The 21,512-nt window shown below is 39.1% G+C and overlaps 1 protein-coding gene across 4 annotated transcripts in view; it reads right to left on the reverse strand.

Annotated features, from left to right (window-relative positions):
* Positions 1-21,512, reverse strand: part of hectd4 (HECT domain containing E3 ubiquitin protein ligase 4) — a 295,048-nt gene that overhangs the window by 238,852 nt on the left and 34,684 nt on the right. For all 4 annotated transcript variants that reach the window (XM_087999963.1, XM_087999965.1, XM_087999964.1 and 1 more), the window contains exons 3-4: positions 14,007-14,096; positions 9,170-9,297 (exon numbers count right to left, since the gene is read on the reverse strand). In XM_087999963.1, the coding sequence (XP_087856089.1) occupies positions 9,170-9,297; positions 14,007-14,096 (218 nt within the window). The remainder of the gene's footprint in view (positions 1-9,169; positions 9,298-14,006; positions 14,097-21,512) is intronic.

The following is a 21,512-nucleotide window of genomic DNA, read 5'->3' on the forward strand; positions in this document are numbered from 1 at the left end:
ATTTTAAAACTAATAGAATTATGGTTGCTGGTCCCAAAGTGCTCCCCCACTGACACCTCAGTCACCTGCCCTGCCTTATTTCCCAAGAGTAGGTCAAGTTTTGCACCTTCTCTCGTAGGTACATCCACATACTGAATCAGAAAATTTTCTTGTACACACTTAAACTCCTCTCCATCTAAACCCTTAACCATATGGCAATCCCAATCTATGTTTGGCAAGTTAAAATCCCATACCATAACCACCCTATTATTCTCAGAGATAACTAAGATCTCCTTACAAATTTGTTTCTCAATTTCCCTCTGACTATTAGGGGGTCTATAATACAATCCCAAAAAGGTGATCATCCTTTTCTTATTTCTTAGTTCCACCCAAATAACTTCCCTGGATGTATTTTCGGGAATATCCTCCCTCAGTACAGCTGTAATGCTATTCTTTATCAAAAAGGCTACTCCCTTCCTCTCTTGCCTCCTTTCTGTAGCATTAGTATCCTGAAATATTAAGCTGCCAGTCCTGTCCATCTCTGAGCCACGTTTCTGTAAGTGCTAAGATATCCCAGTTCCATGTTCCTAACCATGCCCTGAATTCATCTACCTTCTCTGTTAGGCCCCTTGCATTGAAATAAATGCAATTTAATTTATTAGTCCTACCTTTCCCTGCCTGCCCTGACTGTTTGACTCGCTTCTGTTCTCAGCTGTACCAGTCTCAGATTGATCTCTTTCCACACTATCTCCCTGGGTCCCACACCCCCACCTTCCTAGTTTAAATCCTCCCGAGCAGCTCTAGCAAACCTCCCTGCCAGTATATTAGTCCCTTTCCAATTTAGGTGCAAACCGTCCTTCTTGTACTGGTCACTTCTACCCTAAAAGAGATCCCAATTATCCAAAAATGTGAATCCTTCTCCCATACACCAGCTCCTCAGCCATGCATTCATCTGCTCTATCCTCCTATGCCTGACCTCACTAGCTCCATGCAGAAATATTTTCTTTGAATTTCCTATTGCTGAACTAGCAATTCAGAGACCCAGGTAATGCTTCTAAGGCAGATGGTGAAATTTCAAATTAAACAAAATCCGGAATTGTTGATTATTGGAAAAATCGTGCTGATTCACTAGTGTCTTTTAGATTAGATCTAGATTACTTACAGTGTGGAAACGGGCCCTTCGGCCCAACAAGTCCACACCGACTCGTCGAAGCGCAACCCACCCAGACCCATCCACCTCACACTACGGGCAATTTAGCATGGCCAATTCACCTAACCTGCACATTTTTGGACTGTGGGAGGAAACCCATGCAGACACTGGGAGAATGTGCAAACTCCACACAATCAGTTGCCTGAGGCCAGACCACTTGGCATCAATTTAGGTACTGAAAAAGACTACAGCAAACTCAGCCCTGTGGCCCTTGCAAATTCCTTCTTACTTGCCTCTGGGGACTGGTGCTAAAATTGAAAAATCAACAGCCTAACATAATCATACTTGTGGAATTAAAGACAACATCTAACACCATAACCATGTCTGACCACATTATGCCCCACCAGCAGGACTGACCCAGCAAAACTGGCAGCACAGTGGTATACAGTGAGGGAGTTTCCCTGGGAGCCCTCAACATTAACTCCACACCCCATGAAGTCTCATGGCATGGGGAAGGAAACCTGCTGAGTACCACATACTACCCACCCTTGGACTGATGAATCAGTGTTCTTCATGTTGAATATCACTTGGGGGCAACCACAGAGGGTAGCAAGGCCAAAAAATATACAATGTTTCAATTTACAGTACCAAGAGCGGAACCACTTCTGATTGTGTCAGTGCAGCCCTAAAGGACATCACTGCTCAGCTGGGTCTGTGGCAGGCAGTGAAGGAACCTAGAGGGAAAACATACTTGACTTCATCTTCACCAATTTGTGTGGACAAAGTCTCATCTTAACTATGAGGATATCCTTCATTATGTTGTATGACACCAGCAGTGTGCTAAATTTGAAACACATGTAACAAGTCAAGAATAGACATTTATGAGGCATTGAGGAGGGCAACAATTATATTCATCTAACATCTTCCACTCTGCCATCAACAGTGGATCATCCCTGGTTCAAGGAAGACTGCAGGAAGGCATGCTAGGACCAGCACCAAGCCTACCTAAAAACGAGGTGTCATTTTGCGTCAACATATAGCACAGCACTACTTGGGAATAAAACAGCTGAAGCATAAAAAGAGCTGCATGATTTCTTAAACTAATGGATCAAATTGAAATTTTTCAGTCCTGTCATATCCAATCATGAACAGTAGTGGACAACTAAGCCCACTGGAGGAAGTGGTTCATAAATATCCTGATCCCTAATAATCATCAGTACAGAAGACAAGTTGAGCTAGAATCGATGATCTAACATGGCCTTTTTCAGAGGTCACCAGCATCACAGGTGCTAGTCTTCAATCAATTTGATTCACTCCACTCGATATCAAGGAACAGCCGAAGGCTGTGGATACTGCAAAGGCTCTCTGTTGGATCGTACCTAGAACAAAGGAAGATGGCTCTATCTATTGGAGAAGGTCAATCATCTCAGCTCCAGCACATCTGTGCCTCTGGGTAATGCTCTATGCTCAGTCATATTCAGTTGTTTCAATGACCTTTATTCAATCACAAGGTCAAAAATGGGGATGTTCCCTGATGATTGCACAATATTTGCAAATACTCAGACAATGCAACTATCCATGGCCAAACGCAGCTAGACCTGAAGAATATTCAGGCTTGGACTGACAAATGGCAAGAAGTAGCTAGCAATGACCATCTCTACAGGAGAGAATCTTGACATTAATGGCATCACGATCACCATATCCCTATCAACATGCTAACCTACTAACCAGACACCCAACTGGACTAGTCATTCAAGTACTGTAAATACAAGAACAGGTCAGAGGCTAGGAATCTTACAGTGAGTAACTCATCTCCTGACTCCCCAAAACCTGTTGACCATCTACAAGGCTCAAGTCAGGGGTGATAGTACTCTTCATTTGCCTGGATGCGTGTAGCTCTAATAACACTCAAGCAGCTTGACACCATCCAGGGCAAAGCAACCTGCTTGACTGACACCATATCCAAACATACACTCTTTCCACCTATATACAGTAGCAGCAGTGTGCACCATTTACAAGATAAACCAAGGATTCTCAGACAGCACTGTCCAAATTCATGATCATTCCTATGTAAAAGGACAAGGACAGCAGATTCATGGGAACATGACATGCAAGCTCCAAGGCACTAACCTGGAAATATATGACCATTTCTCTCAGTCACTGGGTCAAAATACTGAACTCTCTCCCTAACACAGTGGGCATTCATACAACAAATACAACAATACAACAGCAGTTCAAGAAGTCAGCTCAGTATTACTTTCTGAAGGGCACGAGCGATGGACAATAAATGCCAGCAAAGCCAAAGTCCACTGAAGAAGTTTTAGAAAGCCTGTTACCAATTTAGGATTGCTGTAATTTCTATGTGGCAGCAACAATAGATAAGAAAACCCAAGTAAATGAAAAGATTTAAATGAATGATGCTGCAAATAGCACCAGCAGGCTCAAATCAATGGTACACAGATGGTGCCTGGTACAATAATTTCACAAACATCACCACATCAATTACGTTGTGCCTGAAAAGTTCTGAGCAAGACAGCTAGAATTATTCCACTATTAACAGTTTTCGCCTCTGTTCACCACTGTCAAGTTTGGAAAGCTCATACTGCTGATCTGAATGTGATACTTGGATTTATTAAAGCATATCAAACTAATTAAAATGCAAAAAAGTAGTTTTTAACAAAATTCAAAATTTCCTACTGTCGAATGACTTGAGATAATTAAAGGGAAAGCAGTCCTGTACTTTGTGCATTCTTACATTCCTACGTAGTTCAGCTGCTATCTTCAAGAATTAAAGTTCTTTTGGCTGCTGCCTTATTTAAATAGGTGGCGATGCTGGGCTGACAATTACGGTGCAAGGGACAGTCATGGGTCTATACAGAAGAATGTAAGTAGAAGTGAAAACTGAGCAAGAGCGAGGAAAAATACCAGAGCAGCTGGGAAATGCAGGAATAAGTTAAAAAGACAAAGTTTAGAGCTTTGTATAGAGACTGATTAATGACAATTAACTGTGAAAGGAGGTACAATACAAATATGTAGATGGTAAGGACTTTTAGAGAAAGGAACTGGAAATGATAAAAGAAGAATACAGGAAAGGTCAATGTGGATGAAAAACTCAACAATACCGTGGTCCTATCCCACACCAAAATTGAACACGTCAAGTAAGGAGTGAATCAAGATGATTGTTGTCGGGAAGGGAGAATGGAATCACAATGCATTCCAGAGATAGAGTCAAGGCACAAACAAAATCAGAAATTGTTGAAAAGAACTCAGATCTGGCAGCATGTATGGAGTGTTTAGGGTCCAGTGACCTTCTTCAGAACTAAAGAGCCAAAGTGTTCATTGACACATCCAGCATTAGTGTGGACAGTGTGTATTCGCTTTATAGAAAGGAGCAATATTGTGCAGAGCAGTGGAGTAGGTAGAAGGCAGCAGATAATCAGAAGGCAAATTTGAAGATGCTTAATCCAGACAACAAGGTATATGGTATGTGTGCTCAAAGAGAGCATCACAATGCTGTTTTGAGGCACATCAGGATCCAAAGTATGCAGCATAATTATTATAAAACATTTAGAGAAAAAAAAGGCATACTGAGGCAGAAAATAAACATCAAGTTGAGAATTACCATTAAACGTATACTGCTTCAAGATGGGAAAAGAAGAAAAAGAGAGGTGAAATCTTAAAGGGGAAAGCCAGAAAATAAAAATGGTGTAGTGCTCTGGTCCGTTGCAATAGTCAGCATGTACACAGGAAGATTCAAGTTTAAAAACCAAAAAACACATGATAGCTTACAGATGAGGGCAGGAATCTTGCAGGATGACAAGACAAGTGGGTCTAATAATCAAAAGCCAAATGGGATAAAGGATGGAAATCTAGGCTCATATGGTTAGATGTCAAGATTTTATCTAGAGCTTAGCAGCTAGTGTACAGCTTGATATTTTACAAAAAATAATTCTGATCAGAGTGGAGAGCTAATATCCTAGGATTTGTGTGTGTTATCACACAGCAGCAGCAACAAAGGAGAAAATGCTAGAAATATTCAGCAAGTCTGACTTGGAGAAATAACATTAATACTTCAGGTCAAGAACCTTTCTTCAGAACTGGCTATAATGCTAGCTTCATCCTTAAATGGAGCACTGAATGATTGCTGGTATTAATAATTAAAGAAGCTCTGAATTGCTCTGTTGGAACCATTCTAAGAATAGCAAACTAGATTATTTTTTAAACCAGTAATTCATGGGAACTTGCCTAATTTGGTGCAGGGAAGGGTGGAATCTTGGTGCAGAGAAGGGTGGAATCACGATGCAGCTCAGAGATGGAGCCAAGATTGATCGATACATTCAGCATTAGGAAATGGATGGTGCGGTGTCTCTTCATAAAAAGGAGCAATATTTTGCAAAGCAGCGTGAAGTAGCCGATATAGATGCCAGATAATCAGAAGGTAAATTTGGAAATCTTGATCCAGACTACAATATAGTTTGTGTGCCTTCAATTGCTACCATAAAAGATTCCTATTCCTCTCTGTAAGCCAGTGCCCATAAATCAGTGGTTAAAAGATAATCTAATTTGCTTTTATTAGAACTCTGGCTTCTGAAAATAGCTGGTAATTTAGAACTTCTTTCATTATTAATTACAGCAATTGTTCAGTGCTCATTTAAGCTGGTAACTGGATGAAGCATTAATATGGTCAATTCTGAAGAAAGGTCCTCGACATAAAACATTAATGCTGATTTCCCTTGTCAGACCTGCTGAATATTTCCAGCATTTTCTCCTTTGTTGTTGCCATGATTGCATGCATAGGTCCTAGGCAATCAGCTCCCCACTCCGACCAGAATCACATTTTGGTCAAATACCAAACTCTGCACTACCTGCAAGGCTCCAGATAAAATCTAGGCCCCTAACCATGAATCTAGATTCCAATCTTTTATCTCACTTGGAATTTGATTCTCGACCACCTTCCTTCATTCGGCAGCCTGAAAGATTCCGATTCTCATCTGTAAGCTACCATGTGATTTTTCGTTTTAAATTTGAATCTTTCTGCATGTACTTATTGACTGCTGCAATGGACCAGAACACTGCTCCATTTTTATTTCCTTGCTGTCACCTTTTTATTGTTAAAGTTTCACCTCCATCCTTCCTCAGTTAACTCTACTGTCAGCAGTCAGTTCAAGCATAAACTCCAACATATAAAAGAAAATTAATAGAGGAGGCAAATATCAATAAAGAAAACATTGGGTTTGGCATGAAAATTTGGTTTGAACTGTGTGTGGAGGGCATGGAGAATCATAGAATCCCTACAGTGCAGATCGAGGCCATTTGTCCCATCAGCTCCAAATCAACTCTCTGAAGAACATCTTACACCCCATCCTCTCCCCAGAACTCCATATTTACCAGAACTAACCCCACCTAGCCTACACAACCCTAGGCACTATCAGGCAATTTAGAATGGCAATTCACCTGACTTGCACATCTTTGTACTGTGGGAGGAATTCGAACACCGGGAGGAAACCCAAGCAGACATGGGGAGAATGTGCAACCTTGATGGCATGGTGGCTCAGTAGTTAGCACTGCTGCCTCACAGCGCCAGAGACTTGGGTTCAATTCCCGCCTCGGGCAACTGTCTGTATGGAGTTTGCACATTCTCCCCGTGTCTGCTTGGGTTTCCTCCGGGTGCTCCGGTTTCCTCCCATAGTCCAAAGATGTGCAGGTTAGGTGAATTGCCCATAGTGTTAGGTGGATTAGTCAGCAGTAAATGGGCGGGGATTGCTCTTTGGAGGGTTGGTGTGGACTTGTTGGGCCGAAGGGCCTGTTTCCACACTGTAGGGAGTCTAGTCTAATCTAATCTTGACACAGACAGTCACCCAAGGCTGGAATTGAACATAGGTCCCTGGGGCTGAGAGGCAACAGTGTTCATCACTGAGTCACCATGCCACCAGAAAGAAATCCAAGTAAAATCTGCTACTCTACCTACAAGGAACACTGGGAGAGGTCAAGTAAACTGCTGTTATCCTGTGCCTGTGAGAACAAGGGAAAGACCACATAAGCAAATGGTACTGAATCCACATGGTAATTTAAAGAACAAAGGGAATCCTGCCAACGTCTTTTATAAGATGAACCAGGAAAACAGTGTGTCTGGGAAAGCAGAGAATTAAAAAAAAATGGATTTACAGTTGTACACTTTCAGCCACAAAAGGAACAGTTACTGATGCTGGAATCCGTGGCATCTCAAGACACTTTCAGTAACTGACCAGCAATTTAGCTTTGAGTTGCCTTTTATCAAGACTTGTTAAGACTACAGCAGTTTTTGTTGTGAATTGTATTTATCGTGCAGGTAAGAGACCACATAAGTATGCTGCGATTATGAAAACACAATGAACACAAACATGAAAATTAAATTAAATTGCTACTATTAGACGAATGTTTCAGAAAAAAGATATTTTTGCAAAATACCAAATTAAAATGTCTAAAATGTAATACTTGTAGAGTTGGATTGAAATATCTAAATGCAACATTTAGAAATAAAAACAAAATTGCTCTTATCTAAATTTGTGATACCTGGCATCACCAATATTTCTTTGCAGATCTTAAAACAAGCAAAACAGCTGCTCTTTACAGGGTCAAAACTACCTCTCTGAAAGCAAATATGATTCAATAATGTTTTCCATTTTAACAACATGGGTGTGGTGATACTAAGTTGCCAAACTAAGAAATGTTTCTGTATTTTACATAGAACATAGAAAAATACAGCGCGGTACAGGCCCTTTGGCCCTCGATGTTGCGCCGATCCAAGCCCACCTAACCTACACTAGCCCACTATCCTCCATTACCTTGCTGCTTTCAAAATGTCTCTCAGCTCTTTGGAGGGATTTATCCTTGGAGTACGTTGACACAACAATCACAGAAACTACTCTACACCACCAACAATCCAAAACAAAAATCTTAGAATCCCTACAATGCAGTTTGAGGTGATTCGGCCAATCAAGTCTGCACCCACCTGCCAAAAAGCATCTCACCCCAGACCAACCCAGTTACCCTATCCCTGTAACCAGGCATTTACCATGGCTAACTCACATAAGCCTACACACCCCTGGTAATTTAGCAGGGCTGACCCACCTAACTGGTGGACTAGCTCTGTTAGAGTTCACACTGATCTTTCACTATTTTTATTCTTCTATCAGTTTGGTGTAGAGCTATAAATTAAAGAGGACTTTTGGACTGTGGGTAAAAGACCAAACAAAATTTTGTCTATTCATGAATTTAAAGTTGAACAAACAAGCCACCAAATAACAAATTCTAAGAATTACATACAAACAAGTAAAATAAAGAATAGATCAGAAAGATTGAAATAATCAGAGAAGTTGCACACGAGAAGCATGCACATCAACCCTTATACCACACTGCAACCTTCAAAAACGCCAAGTCCCCAAAGCCTTATCGGAATGTCAAACATTGGATTGGCAATCAATTACCATGCCATTACAGAAGGAACTTCATGCTATATTCTGTATTCACCTGTAAATATTCAACATTGACAAGTTTATAAAACCTGGAAACATATACCTACACTAGAATACCTCATTCCGAGGGCAAACAAACATTGCAGTAATTCATGACTGACAGTATTTCACATCATTAATTCACCGATTGTTCTGACTTGCACTACACAACATTCTATTCCAACTACAATCAAAACAAACAATACTTCAATCAGAAGAAACCAATTTTATGGCATTTAAACACTACCTGAGTATTCCTTTTATATTGCTACGAACAGTGGTGATGTAACTAGCAGACAATGTAATTTATTTACTGTTTGTTTATTTATATATATATAAATAAAAAATGTTATTTGATATTCTCTCAACCTTGTTTTATTGAACTACTTTGAATGAATTATCACATTGCCATTTTCCTATTTTGAAATTTGTAAATTTAAGTAGTCACTCTCATAATTCTAGCTAAATGTTCACTGCCTACATGCCTGTCTGCCTTTCCCTCCTTACAGCCCAACCACACTAATGGGGAAAAAAAAATCAGGTGTACCTTTATTGTCAGTGGAACTACTGTTGCTCTCCGGTGCAGACAGCATATCCTCAAACCCCCAAGACACCATATGTTTGTTGCCAAGCAGGCAAGATGCCGAACCTGGTCCTCCTTCCAACAGAAGAAGTCTGAGGAAAAAAATTAAAACGTTAGCTACATTTTGGTAAAAGCAAAAACAAAACAGATATTGTTAAAATAACATCACACTTATGTCACTTGTTATGGTTAAACAAAGATTGTGCAGCAACTTCCAGACATGGGCTTGAACTCAAAAGTACAGATATTGCTGTTTAAGTGGCACTACTCTGCTGTTAGCTTTGTGAAAATAATGTCTCATTGTCTGCCTCAGAATTATGGTGCACTGAACAGTGGGAAGCTACTAAAGTTGCATGATGGGCAGAAAATGAAACTGGTAGAGAAAGTTAAATCAAATATTTTCAAATCTTGGTATGATATGAACATTGGAATAAGGATTAATTACTGCAAATCAAGTGCCCTGCACTAAAACTGAACTACAAGTGTGAAGATTCATTCCTTCAAGTATTAATAGTTTAATAACAACTTTCCATGCAAAAGACCCTAAAAGCCTAAACATACAAAGCAAGTCTAAGAGCTGAGCTAGTTAGATACCAGGTCTGGAAATATAGTTGCTAGCAAATCTCAAACTTACAAGAATGGTAGAAACATATGCAAATCAAATTCAAGCTAGGAAACACATTGGTTAATACTAACCAATACAGAATTAATATTATTTATTAATTTCAGTAAAATCCTTCTCTTCCTTCCCTGCACTTCATGCGTAAGAGGTCAAACAAATGAGTTCTTCAACTGGGTTACGCAGGAACAAATTGGAGTAAAACTTCCTCCTGTGAACAAGCACCTAGCCACCACTTAGCTTCAAAACAAAGTTTTTCAAAAAAATTTAAGGATCAAACACTAAATATAAAACATTATAAATGTGCAGCGTAACGCCACTCTGAGAAAGGTGCAAGATATCTCAAAATATCTAGTTGGCTTTAATGTCAAAAAAACTGCTGAAACCATTTTAGATTTAAGATGAGTTCAAAGTGCTGGTGTAAATTTAATTATTCAATACTTTCTTTCAAATTGATTTGGTACAGCTGGGGGAACAACAGCATAGATTCCTATATCAAAATGTGTGCATCGATAAAGAAAGTAGGCCCATCAATTAAAATTACAGGTACAATTCATACTTAACTTCCATAGGACCAACTGACAAGAGAGCCCATGGGATCCAAAGAAATTTGGATAAATGGATCCAGAATTGGAGGAAGCAGAGTGTGATGTGCAAGGGGTGTAAATGTGACTGGAAGCCTATGTCCAACGGATTTTCGTAGAGACCCTTGCTGTTTGCATGAAATATTCAGATTCAGACTTTAACGTAGGAGGGCTAATCAGCAAGTTTGTGAAATATACGATATAGGGTGGTAAATAGTAAGGAGGATTGCCTTAGATTTGAGGAATATATAGATGGTTTGGTCAAATTGGCTGATCAGTGGAAAATTGAATTGAATTCAGATAATTGAGAGGTGATGGACTTGGACAGGACAAACGTTGCAAGGGAATACAGCATGTATAGTAGAACCCTGTGAAGCACTAAGGATCAGAGGGACTTTGGTGAGCATGTGCTGTAGTCCCTCAAGGTAGGCAGATAAAGTGGTGAAGACAGCATATGGGATACTTGCCTTTAGTAGCCATAGATATACAGTTTAAGAGTAGGGAGTTGTGCTGGAACTATATAAAACATTGGTTAGGCCACAACCACAGTGGGCAATTCTGGAATCCATGTTAATGAAGAGATGTGATTGCACTAGAGAGTTCACAAGAGAGATTTACCAGGAATGTTGTGTGGGCTGGAGAACAAGAAACAATGCAGCACAGGTATAGGCCCATCTATCCTCCAAGCTTGCATCGCCACATTTCGCCCTAACATGCTAAAACTGTCTTCACTTACAGGATCCATATCCCTCTATTGCCTTCCTATTCATGTATCCATGAGAGTTTTAGTGATGAACAAAGACTGAATAGGCTGTGGGTGTTTTCCATAGAGGAGTAGAGACTGAATGGCAGACATGATTGAAATGTACAAAATTATTAGAGGCATCAATAGGATAGCCAAGAAGGAACTTCTCCTCTTGATGAAGGGATCAACAACTGGAGGTTTGTTAAATGTAAGGGGCAGGAGGCTTACAGGGTATGTAAGGGAAAAACAACTTCACCCAGAGAATGGTGGAAAATGGAACTCATGGGCTTAAGAGCAGTAGAGTCAAAACTCTCATAACATTTAAGCAGTATTTGGCTGCATGCAATGCCAAACCATATAAGACATGAATCAAGTCCTGGAAAATGGGATTAGAATAGTAAGTCTGTTGTTGTAACTGATTCAAACTTGATGGGTTGAACTGCCTTTTCCTGTGCTGTGGATCTCTGAATCTGACTGCCAAGAAATGCTCATGCCACACAAATGCCAGGCAAGGATCATCAGAAGTCAGGAAACCTGCAGCAAGTAACTAACCTCCTGACTCCCCAAAACATGTCTAACAACTTTACGGCACACATCAGGCACATGATAATACTCCCCTGGAGATACTTACCTGGATGAGTACAGCTCTACTAACACTCAAGACACCATCCAGGAAAACGCAGCCTGCTTGATTGGATCCATTTCCACAAATATTCACTTGCTCCAGCGCTAGCACACAAAAGTAGCAGTGCGTACGATTACAAAATGCACTGCAGAAATCTGCCGAAGACCTTAGACAGCATGTCCAACCAGGTGAGATAAAAATGAGGTGCCAAATCTGGTGAAGCTACCAAACAGTACCACTTACATGCCAAACAGAATAAGCAGCAAGTGGCAGATAAATATAAGCTGTCGCAAAACTTTGGGCAGGCGGGCGAGGCGAGCGAGGTGGGGCAAGAGGGAAAGAGGGTGAGGTGAGCGGGGTGGGGCAAGAGGGTGAGGCGAGTGAGATGGAGAAGAGGAGCAGAGTGTGAAGTGGAGGTAGGGGACGAGGGAAGCAGAGCGAGGCCCAGGAGAGCGAGGTGGAGGAGAGTTCAGTTTGTCAAATACAGTTTATCTTCAACAAACCTGTGCAGACTGTAACTTATTAATCTATGTTTTTCCAAGTGACAATTTTGTCCTGGATCATCAGCCCTAAAAATGTTCATTCATCATCAATTTTAAAGATAATTAACAAATGTATCCCTTTTCTATTTTAAGTAGGGGATCCATCATTTTCACTCCCATACTTGAAGATTGAAAAACTGTGGTAAAGTTTCACTATTTTGGCCCCCACTTCCTTCAGATGGCCTCCTCTCAAACAGGTGATTTTTCAAGTTTGAACAACACAGACATGATACTACTTCTTCAATTTTATATTGATCAATGCCACGATATTCTTCTTTGCAACAACATTATGCTTATCTTCACAAAAGAGAATGCTACCAAATTATTTATTACAGTCATATCCTCTACCTCATTTGAACAATTTGTTCCAGATTTTGCTGACATCCTTTGACTATCGTTTTACTATTTCAAAGTGTTTGTTTACTTTTATACTCTATATTTCTCAGTTGTCCTTGGCACTCTGTATCTAGTTTGATTCTTGAAAGTATTAAGAATACAATATTTGTCATAAGTCTCCATTTCTTGATTTATTTCAATTTCTGTATTTTTAGTAATTTTAGCTTTGAATGCCTTTGTTTTTCCATGGATACTATCAGACTTGCTGAGTGTTAAAGCACCTGTGGACGATTCTTGAAATACTCTTGCCCAAAATCATGAGATTATCTCTAAACAAAATTATTGTATTCTAAACATCTAGAAATGTAATGCAGACTCCAGCATTAATTAACAAATGTATATTGTGTTGGCAGAGACAGCTAGTCACACGTGTTTCATTTCCATTGTCATTACAGGTCATGATTTGCTTTTGTATAAGAAATTAGTCACGTGAAAACTAGTATCCATTGCTTTGAATTACATTTTCAGCATATTGCAGTTTCAAATTAATTCAACTGCTGATACAAACTTTGCTACAGGACTTCGGAATAGGTACATTTTGACAAAACGAAGTACGAGATATTGTCATTAGATCAATTACTTTCACTCTTGGGTGTAACCAATTCCACTGGTAACAATACCAAATTCCATATAATTCACATGAAATAGTGCTGAAGATCACAAACAGAAAATGTCCATAAGTTTTCAAAGGTCTATGGAACCTTTTAAAAGGGGAGAAATTAGTATATTTTCAAAAGCATGAAGCGTTGTATTTTTCCGTTTGCTTTCAGATATCAGGGACAAGTGCATGCAGGTTACAGAATCACACTTTAGAGGTAGCTGATCTCAGCCACAACAGCAATTTTAACTTCACTTTTAGAACTAGTGCCAATGTCCTTGGGTTGGTGAATGGGAAACACGGAGTGACAAGATTCACTCATCTAATCATAACCCCTAACACCTCTGCTATAAAATATGCATCTCAAAGTCAGGAGATTAAGGTCAAAGTTGTGATGTCTGACTAGCTGATACCAAGCATATGATAAAACTAAACCTGAACAAGAAACCAGAGGACTGCTGATACCACAATTCAATTGAAGTCACAGGAGTAGAGAGAAAAAGCGCAGACACTGATGAAAATAATGTTAAATTGAGGTTGCATGTAGATAGGTATATATGTCCTTCAATACCAGTTAAGATTAAATGAAGTTCACATATAAGTTTCATACAATATATCAAAAACTGCTTAGAATAAGAACAGTGTTCATTAACTACAACTTAATATGTTCCTTTCGTCAAATCAGTGCTTACCGATGTAGAACGTCTGTAACTGGTAAAAACCCCAGGTCGGTCTGTTTCTGTAACAGGTGCACTGTGTGAATTAGTGTTTTCAGAGAGCCTCTGAAAGGGAAGTAAATTGTAGTCACTGATCTTAAACACAAAAACTGAAAAATCACATGAACAGGTAAACAAATAAGATTTCTTTGCCGAATTATATATTAATAACCCTTTGACGAGACTGTTATATTCCAGTGATTTTAGACAATAAAATCACTTGAATAATTTAACAGTGAATTAGCCAGAATACAGACATCAGCAACAATTTATACCTTGACTTCACTGAATCAGTCTCAAAGCAGATAACCATATATCAATTCACTACATTTACAAAGAACAAGTCATGACCACCTAACTTTGTAGGCACAGTTCCACCAAAAAAAAGACACCACAGTACAAGATATTTCATCATTAGTTATCATAGACCTGGCTCAAATTAGAAAATGACAGTTGTTAATATGGTACATCATATGCATATAAAGTTTGACCTATAATATACACATCTACTAAAAATTGAAACCAACCACCTAAGAAACAAGGCCAATGGAATTATGAAGGCTTGAAAGCAGAGTTCGCTAAAGTGAATCAGCGAATTAGGTTAAAAGATAGGTCAATAGAAATGTACTGTTAGATATTTAAGGTATTCTGAAGTGTTCAGACTACACAATAGATTCCAAAGGGCAAGAAAATTGCAATTATGAATCTACCATTCATGGTTAACTAGAAACATTAAAGACAATGTCAGACAAAGAAATAGCATACAATTATGTAATGGTAGGCAACAGGTCAGAAGATTGGACAGAATATGAAAATTGAGGGAAAAATTAGACTACATGAGAAAGATAGCTAGAAATAAAGAGAGAGAGACAAGTAACAGCTTTTATAAATAATTTCAATGGCAAAAATAAAGTGAGCATCAAACCTCTTGAAAGTGAGGCTGGAAAATTAATAAAAGAAAATGAGATAATAATTTAACAGAAAAGGTTATCAGTGTTCACACACTGACCTACATGCAGTGATATCCGGAAAATAGAAGGGAGGGAAGAACTCAGCAAAATTAGACAAGTGCTATTGACTAATTGGCTTGAACTGCAAAATGACAAGCACCCATGTCCCATGGATTTCATGTTAGAGTCGTAAAAGTAGCAGCTAATAAAATAGTTGATGCATTGATTTTAACTTTCTAAACCTCTTGAGCATAGTCCGACTGAAGTGAAAGGAGGAGGATGTTAACTGCCTTATTCAAAACAGGAGAAATCCAAAGCCAAAACTACAGGACAGTTATGTTAAAGTTTGAGAGAGAGAAACATTAGAATCCCATTACTGTTAAACTAAGACACTTAGATAAGTTGAAGGTAATCAGAGTCAACATAGATTGTGAAAGGGAAATTGTATTTGACCAATCCCAAGGCCTCCGAGATGGTAACACAAACTGGATAAGAGGAAGCAGAAGTACCACCAGAAAGTATTTGAAAAAGTTCCACATCACAAGTAATTGTAAAACAAAAAGTTCATAGAGTAGGGGTTACAATACCGCCAAGGTGATTGTCTGGTTTACAGAAAGCTGATAGCAGGCATAAATGTGTCTTTTTTCAGGTTTGCACAATGTAAGAAGAAGTGTGCCATAGCAATCAGTACTGGGACCTCAACTGTTTACAACTTGTATAAAATAACTTAGGGAAAGATCTGATTTTGCTAAATTTACCAGTGCACAAAGACAGGCAGGAAAGTAAGTTGTGAAGAGAACATGAGACTGCTGCAAAGGGATGTAGATGAGTTGAGTGGGCCAAGGTTTGGCAAATGGGGTATAATGTGCAAAATGTGAAACTGTCCATTTTGGCAATAAGAATTCTTAAAAGTATGAGAAATTGTAGAGCTCTTAAGATGAGGGGGACCTGGCTGTTTTAGTGAATGTATCACAAAAAGTTGTATGCAGGTACAGTATGAGAACATTAATGGAGTGTTACCATTTATAACAAGAGGTCTTAAATACAACAAGAGGGTGGTTATGTTTCAATTATACACAACACTGTTAAGACCACATCTGGTGTACTGGGCACAGTATTGGTCACCTTATTTAAGGAAGATTGCAAATGCATGGGAAGCAATTCAGATAAGTTTAACCAGAAAAATATCTGGAATGACTGGGATGCCTTTGAGAAAGGTTGGACAGGTTAGGAGTTTAGAAGATTGAGAGGTGACTTGATTGAAACATACAAGATCTTGATGGGTCATGAAATGGGAGATGTAGAAAGGATGTAGAAACTAGAGCTAGGGGTCATGGTTTAAAAATTAGGAATCACCCATTTAAAATGAAGATGAGATTAATTTCTTTCCCCTCTTGAGTCTTTGGAACACTAAAAAGATGGTGAAACTGAGTCCTTAAATATTGTCAGGGAAGAGGGAGATACATTTTAAGCACAGAAGTGAAAGGCTATCAAAGGTAAGCAGTAATGCAGACTTGAGGTTATAATCAAGTCAACCGTGATATTATTAAATGGTGAAGCAGGCTCAGAGGGTTGCATGATCTCAACTTTTTCAGTAACTCATTGGGAGCAGATATCAGTTTAAGGCACAGAAGGAATTTGATCCTGTGGCTGATAAATGAAATATTCCAGACTGAGTGACAGACAGAAAAAAGTTGACATTGTATGCCTTACTCAATCTTGTCCCTCATCTTTTCTTTATTTTTGGAACATGAAGGTCAGATTTTTAAAAAAGCAAGTCAGCATTTTTCCCATGCCTAATTGACCTTGACTAAGTGTTTGTGAGCCACCTTCTCAAATCTGTCACTGCAGTCGATGTGGTGTATCTTAACCACACTGCTATTTAATATAGAATTTGATCCACAATTCTGACTCAATGACACAAAGTCAAGGCATATTTTCAAGTCAAAATAATGCACGGCTTGAAGGTAGCATTCTCACCTGGCAAAACATCTTAAAAATGTTTTAGAAACTAATCTGCAATAGAAATAACAATGGCATTCATCTCAAGTTCTCTCTTCTAGAGATTAGATGACAAAAATCAAATCATAAAATATGAAGCCTGTTAGACAATCACACTGATCAGCATTTTCACTTCTTCGAAAATAAAAAAAATCATCTGGAGTTCAAGGACCTCTTAGAAACTAAAAATTATTTATAACTGAAATTCCTCCCAACAATGATATAGTTAATTATCTTCATACATACACAAACAAATTACAAATTGCCAAATAGCCACAAAATCACTGATTATTTGCTCAATTTACAGTTACCTATCAGAGTAACAGGGAGACAGGCAATTACCCATTTAAGATATAATTCAGTTATAATGACACTGGAAGGTCCTGCGCATGTCATCACTTCAAGCTGGACAAGCGCACTGATTAGTTCACATAATTTGAACCAATAAAAACTGTCTGGTGTATTATTTGATGAATCATGCTGAAAAAAGACATTTCGCAGCATTTCATCTTGCACTCATCAGGACACTCTAGAAGAGTACCAACTCAAAGGAAAATGAAGCTCTATACTACACAAGACAAGGGTGCTGATTGGCCAGGAAATGAACTCCCATTATTAGAGCTATTTGTAAATGTTTAATTCCTAGCTTTTGAACTCAATACTCTTCTTTCAAAGCAAAGTATCTCACAACGCTTGCCCATAGCCCTCATACCCTTCCTATTCATGTACCCATCCAGATGCCTTTTAAAATGTTGTAATTGTACCAGCCTTCCCCAACTTCCTCTGGCCGCTTAGTCCACACTGTGTGAAAAAGTTGCCCCATAGGTTTCTTTTCAATCTTTCTGCTCTCACCCTAAATCTATGCCCCAAAGCTTTGGACTCCTACACCCCGGGGACAAAACCTTGTCTATTTACCCTAACCATGCCCCTTGTGATTTTATAAACCTCTACAAGGTCACCCCTCAGCATCCAACACTCCAGGGAAAACTGCCCCAGCCTATTCAACCTCTCCCTGTAGCTCAAACTCTCCAACCCCGACAACATATTTGTAATTATGACAAAGTGAGGAGTGCAGATGCTGGAGATCAGAGTCAAGAGAGTGGTGCTGGAAAAGCACAGCAGGTCAGGCAGCATCTGAGGAGCAGGAGAATTGACATTTCGGGCATAAGCCCATCATCCTTGTCACTATTTTCTGAACCCTTTCAAGTTTCACGACATCTTCCTATGGCAGGGAGATCATAATTGAATGCAGTATTCCAAACGTGGCAAAACCAATGTCCTGTCCAGCCACAAGATAATCTCCCAACTCCAATACTTAATGCACTGACCAATAAAGACGAACATACCAAATACCTTCTTCATTATCTTGTCGACCTGCGACTCCTGCACTACAAGATGTCTTTGTTCAGCATCACTTGCTTGGACTTAACCATTAAGTGTACAAGTCCTGCCTTACTTGCCCTTGTAAAATGCAGCAACTTACACTTATCTAAATTAAACCTGATCTGCCACCAAAAAGAATGCAACATACTGACTGAATCAATCTCCTAGCACTAAATGATGAAATCAGCAGGTTCTACAAACGCTCAATAAGCACAGTTCTTTGTGCATGTGAGTGCGCGCATGTGAGTGAGAGAGTATGTGACTGCGTGTGCGAGAGAGAGTGCGCGACTGTGTGCGTGAAAGAGAGTGCATGTGCGCGCATGTGTGTGAGTGAGTGAGTGAAAGAAAGAAAGAGAGCGAGAGAGCGAAAAGGGACATTTGATTCATTGACATGCCCTTAAAACATGTCACCACTCCTAAAGTACTCATTAAAAAAGTGTAAACTAATTTTTAAAGACAATACAGCAGGAATCTTACTGAAGGAATCAGAACATTTTAATGCCCTCCTTATGATCAATGCAGCCAGTACTGTGGAACCCAGCCACTTAAACAGTATGGCAGAATCCACCGGATCACAACTGAAAATAAATAAATTTGAAGGGACAATCCGGTTGAAGGAATTGCTGAGAACTTTGGTATAGACCAGCAGACAATTCCACTTACCCCCATCCCCACCCCGAAAGGATACAAAATTGTGGCTGATGACACAATTGCCTACAAAAGATAAATAACATAATGAAAAAGGATCTTAGCCTAGAAAATCATGATCTGAAATCAGTGTGCAGGCAGCTAAGCAATGACAAAGGACAAGAACACAGTTGTGGGAAGTGTTTAGAGGCCTCTGCCAATTACAACATTGGAAATAACTTAAAAGTCATAAATCTAAAAAGCTGCACTCACCAAAAGTAATCCTATAATTAATTATAAGGGACTATTCCTCAGATTGGAAAACAGGAATCAAGAAAGTTCTCTGCTGAATGGAATCATACTTTGCACAAAGGAAGATGGTTCAAGTTGTTGGAGAGTACCTCAAAGAAATGACCTTAGCTGAAATATCTTGAGCTGCTTTTTATGTCGACAACTTACATTCCAACATAACATCAGCTGTAGGAATGTTCACTGATGATTTTAGTGATAAGAAAACAGAATGTGAGTAAATTAGCAATAATCAGAAACAGAGATCAAGTACTTCTACAAGCACAAAATTTGGGAAGAGATCAGCAAAAGTAAAGGTCCTTAGAAACAGAGACAGAAGAAATTCTAATGGGAAATAAAGGGTAGCAGAAACATTAAACAAAGACAGAAGCTTTTTTTTGTCAGATACAGAGTGGAACCAGAGATTAAGATTATAGCAAGAGAAAAGGCAACTGAAAACAAACAAAGATTGGGGAAATTTGAAGGACCAAAAGTTGACAAATCCCACAGACTGTGACATCTTGTATTGTAAGGTCTTAACAGAAGTAGTTGCTGAAATAGTTTTGGTTTCAATCTTCCAGAATTCCCAAAATCCTTGTACCTAACACATCAGAAGATGCAAGTCACTTCAACATTCAACTTTTAAACTAAAGTCTGCCCATTTCCTTCTCCAACTGCATTAATTCCTTGACTTTTATTGTCCATTTCTCTGAATTGTCCTGGCATCCCACTTTAAAAAGCACATTGCAATAAGCAAGAAATGCTCCTATTGCAGGATAGAATGGAATATTACCATCTAACCGCTCAGGAACTCAGTGGGCTCAAATTTCACAACAAATGCTGCCTTCCCTGGTTCAAATGGACATATGGGAAATGGATTTCATCAGAAACATTGTATCATTTGTCAAAGCCAGAGGTGCAGTTAGTGGCACTCTAAGTGATCACCACCTTCAAATAGCATTACACAGCAACAAAATATCTTGTTCTCTAATCTCAGGATTGTGCTGACAAAGACCTCAGCATTTGTAAGCCTGAATTCCACAGCAAAACCCTCTATTCAGGGAAATTGACAAATTTCATCTTATTGACACTGCATAAGAAGTAGAAGTAATTTGGGTATGAATAAGAATTTATCATGTTCTATGTCAACACAAATCTGATGATGACTATGATCTAGATCAGCCAGCAGAATTGCAACCTTCTTACCAATGTCTAGTTTCTAGATGGTGGTTTTGGCTTTGGTTCCATACTTTTCCACACTTACTGAGGTTTCCATGAAGAGCACTCTTCTTTGACCTCTCCCACTGAGGTATGGTGACCCTCAGGTTAAATCACCACCAGTCATCTCTCTCTCTGGACCCTATGGTCTGGTAGGGCTATGACAACTTTACCTTTTTTAATTTAGTCAACTTTGAAATAACAGGAGTTGCAAATATCACACTCCTGTGGAGACTAAAATAGCTTGGCAATCAAATTTAACAATTTTGAATATTCATCGCACATTCAAGTCATTGTAAAGGTAAGGAATATATTCAAACTTTTAACATGAAATGCAACAGAAAGGCAACGTGGAATTAGCTGAAACTTGGGTTCCCACATGTAGCAGAACCAGAGTACGTTCGCAAGCATGCTGTTGGTAACAAGACAGTCGAGTAGAATGGACATTAAAAAGCTCAGGCCGTTTTACTGCAGTCACCTGTATATATGATTTCTGTTCATAAATAAATTCAGAATCTGCTACCTCATTTGGTTTGGGGAAATTGCTTTAAGACCCTTGGATAAAGAGGGAGGTTGTGAATTTAGTCAAAAGATAAAAAGTAGGATACGCAATGTTTAGGAAGCTAAAATCATATAGGGCCCATGAGGAACATAAAGAAAGCAGGAAAGAACTTAAGCAGGGAACTAGGAGAGCAAGAAGGGGCCATGAAATGACCTGGGCAAGTTGGATTAAAGAGACTCCTAAGGCATTCTATACATACATTAAAACCAAGAGGATAACTAGGGAGATGATAGGACTACAAGGATAAAAAGGAGGGAAACTTGTGTTTGGAGGCAGAGGATGTGGACGAGATCCTAATTGAGGATTTAGGACCATTCGGCGCAGCCATTTTGGTGCAGCCTATTTTGCCACAGACCCAATTTAGGCGGAGAACTATTTTGGCCAGATATACAGTAGTCATCAACATAATAGTAGAATTATTAAATGGGTAGTTTCCAGTAGGTTGTAGTTATT

The sequence above is a fragment of the Chiloscyllium plagiosum genome, unplaced genomic scaffold (assembly GCF_037043375.1).
Source record: "Chiloscyllium plagiosum isolate Xiang-an unplaced genomic scaffold, Cpla_swu_hap1 HiC_scaffold_24, whole genome shotgun sequence".
Classification (NCBI taxonomy): domain Eukaryota; kingdom Metazoa; phylum Chordata; class Chondrichthyes; order Orectolobiformes; family Hemiscylliidae; genus Chiloscyllium; species Chiloscyllium plagiosum.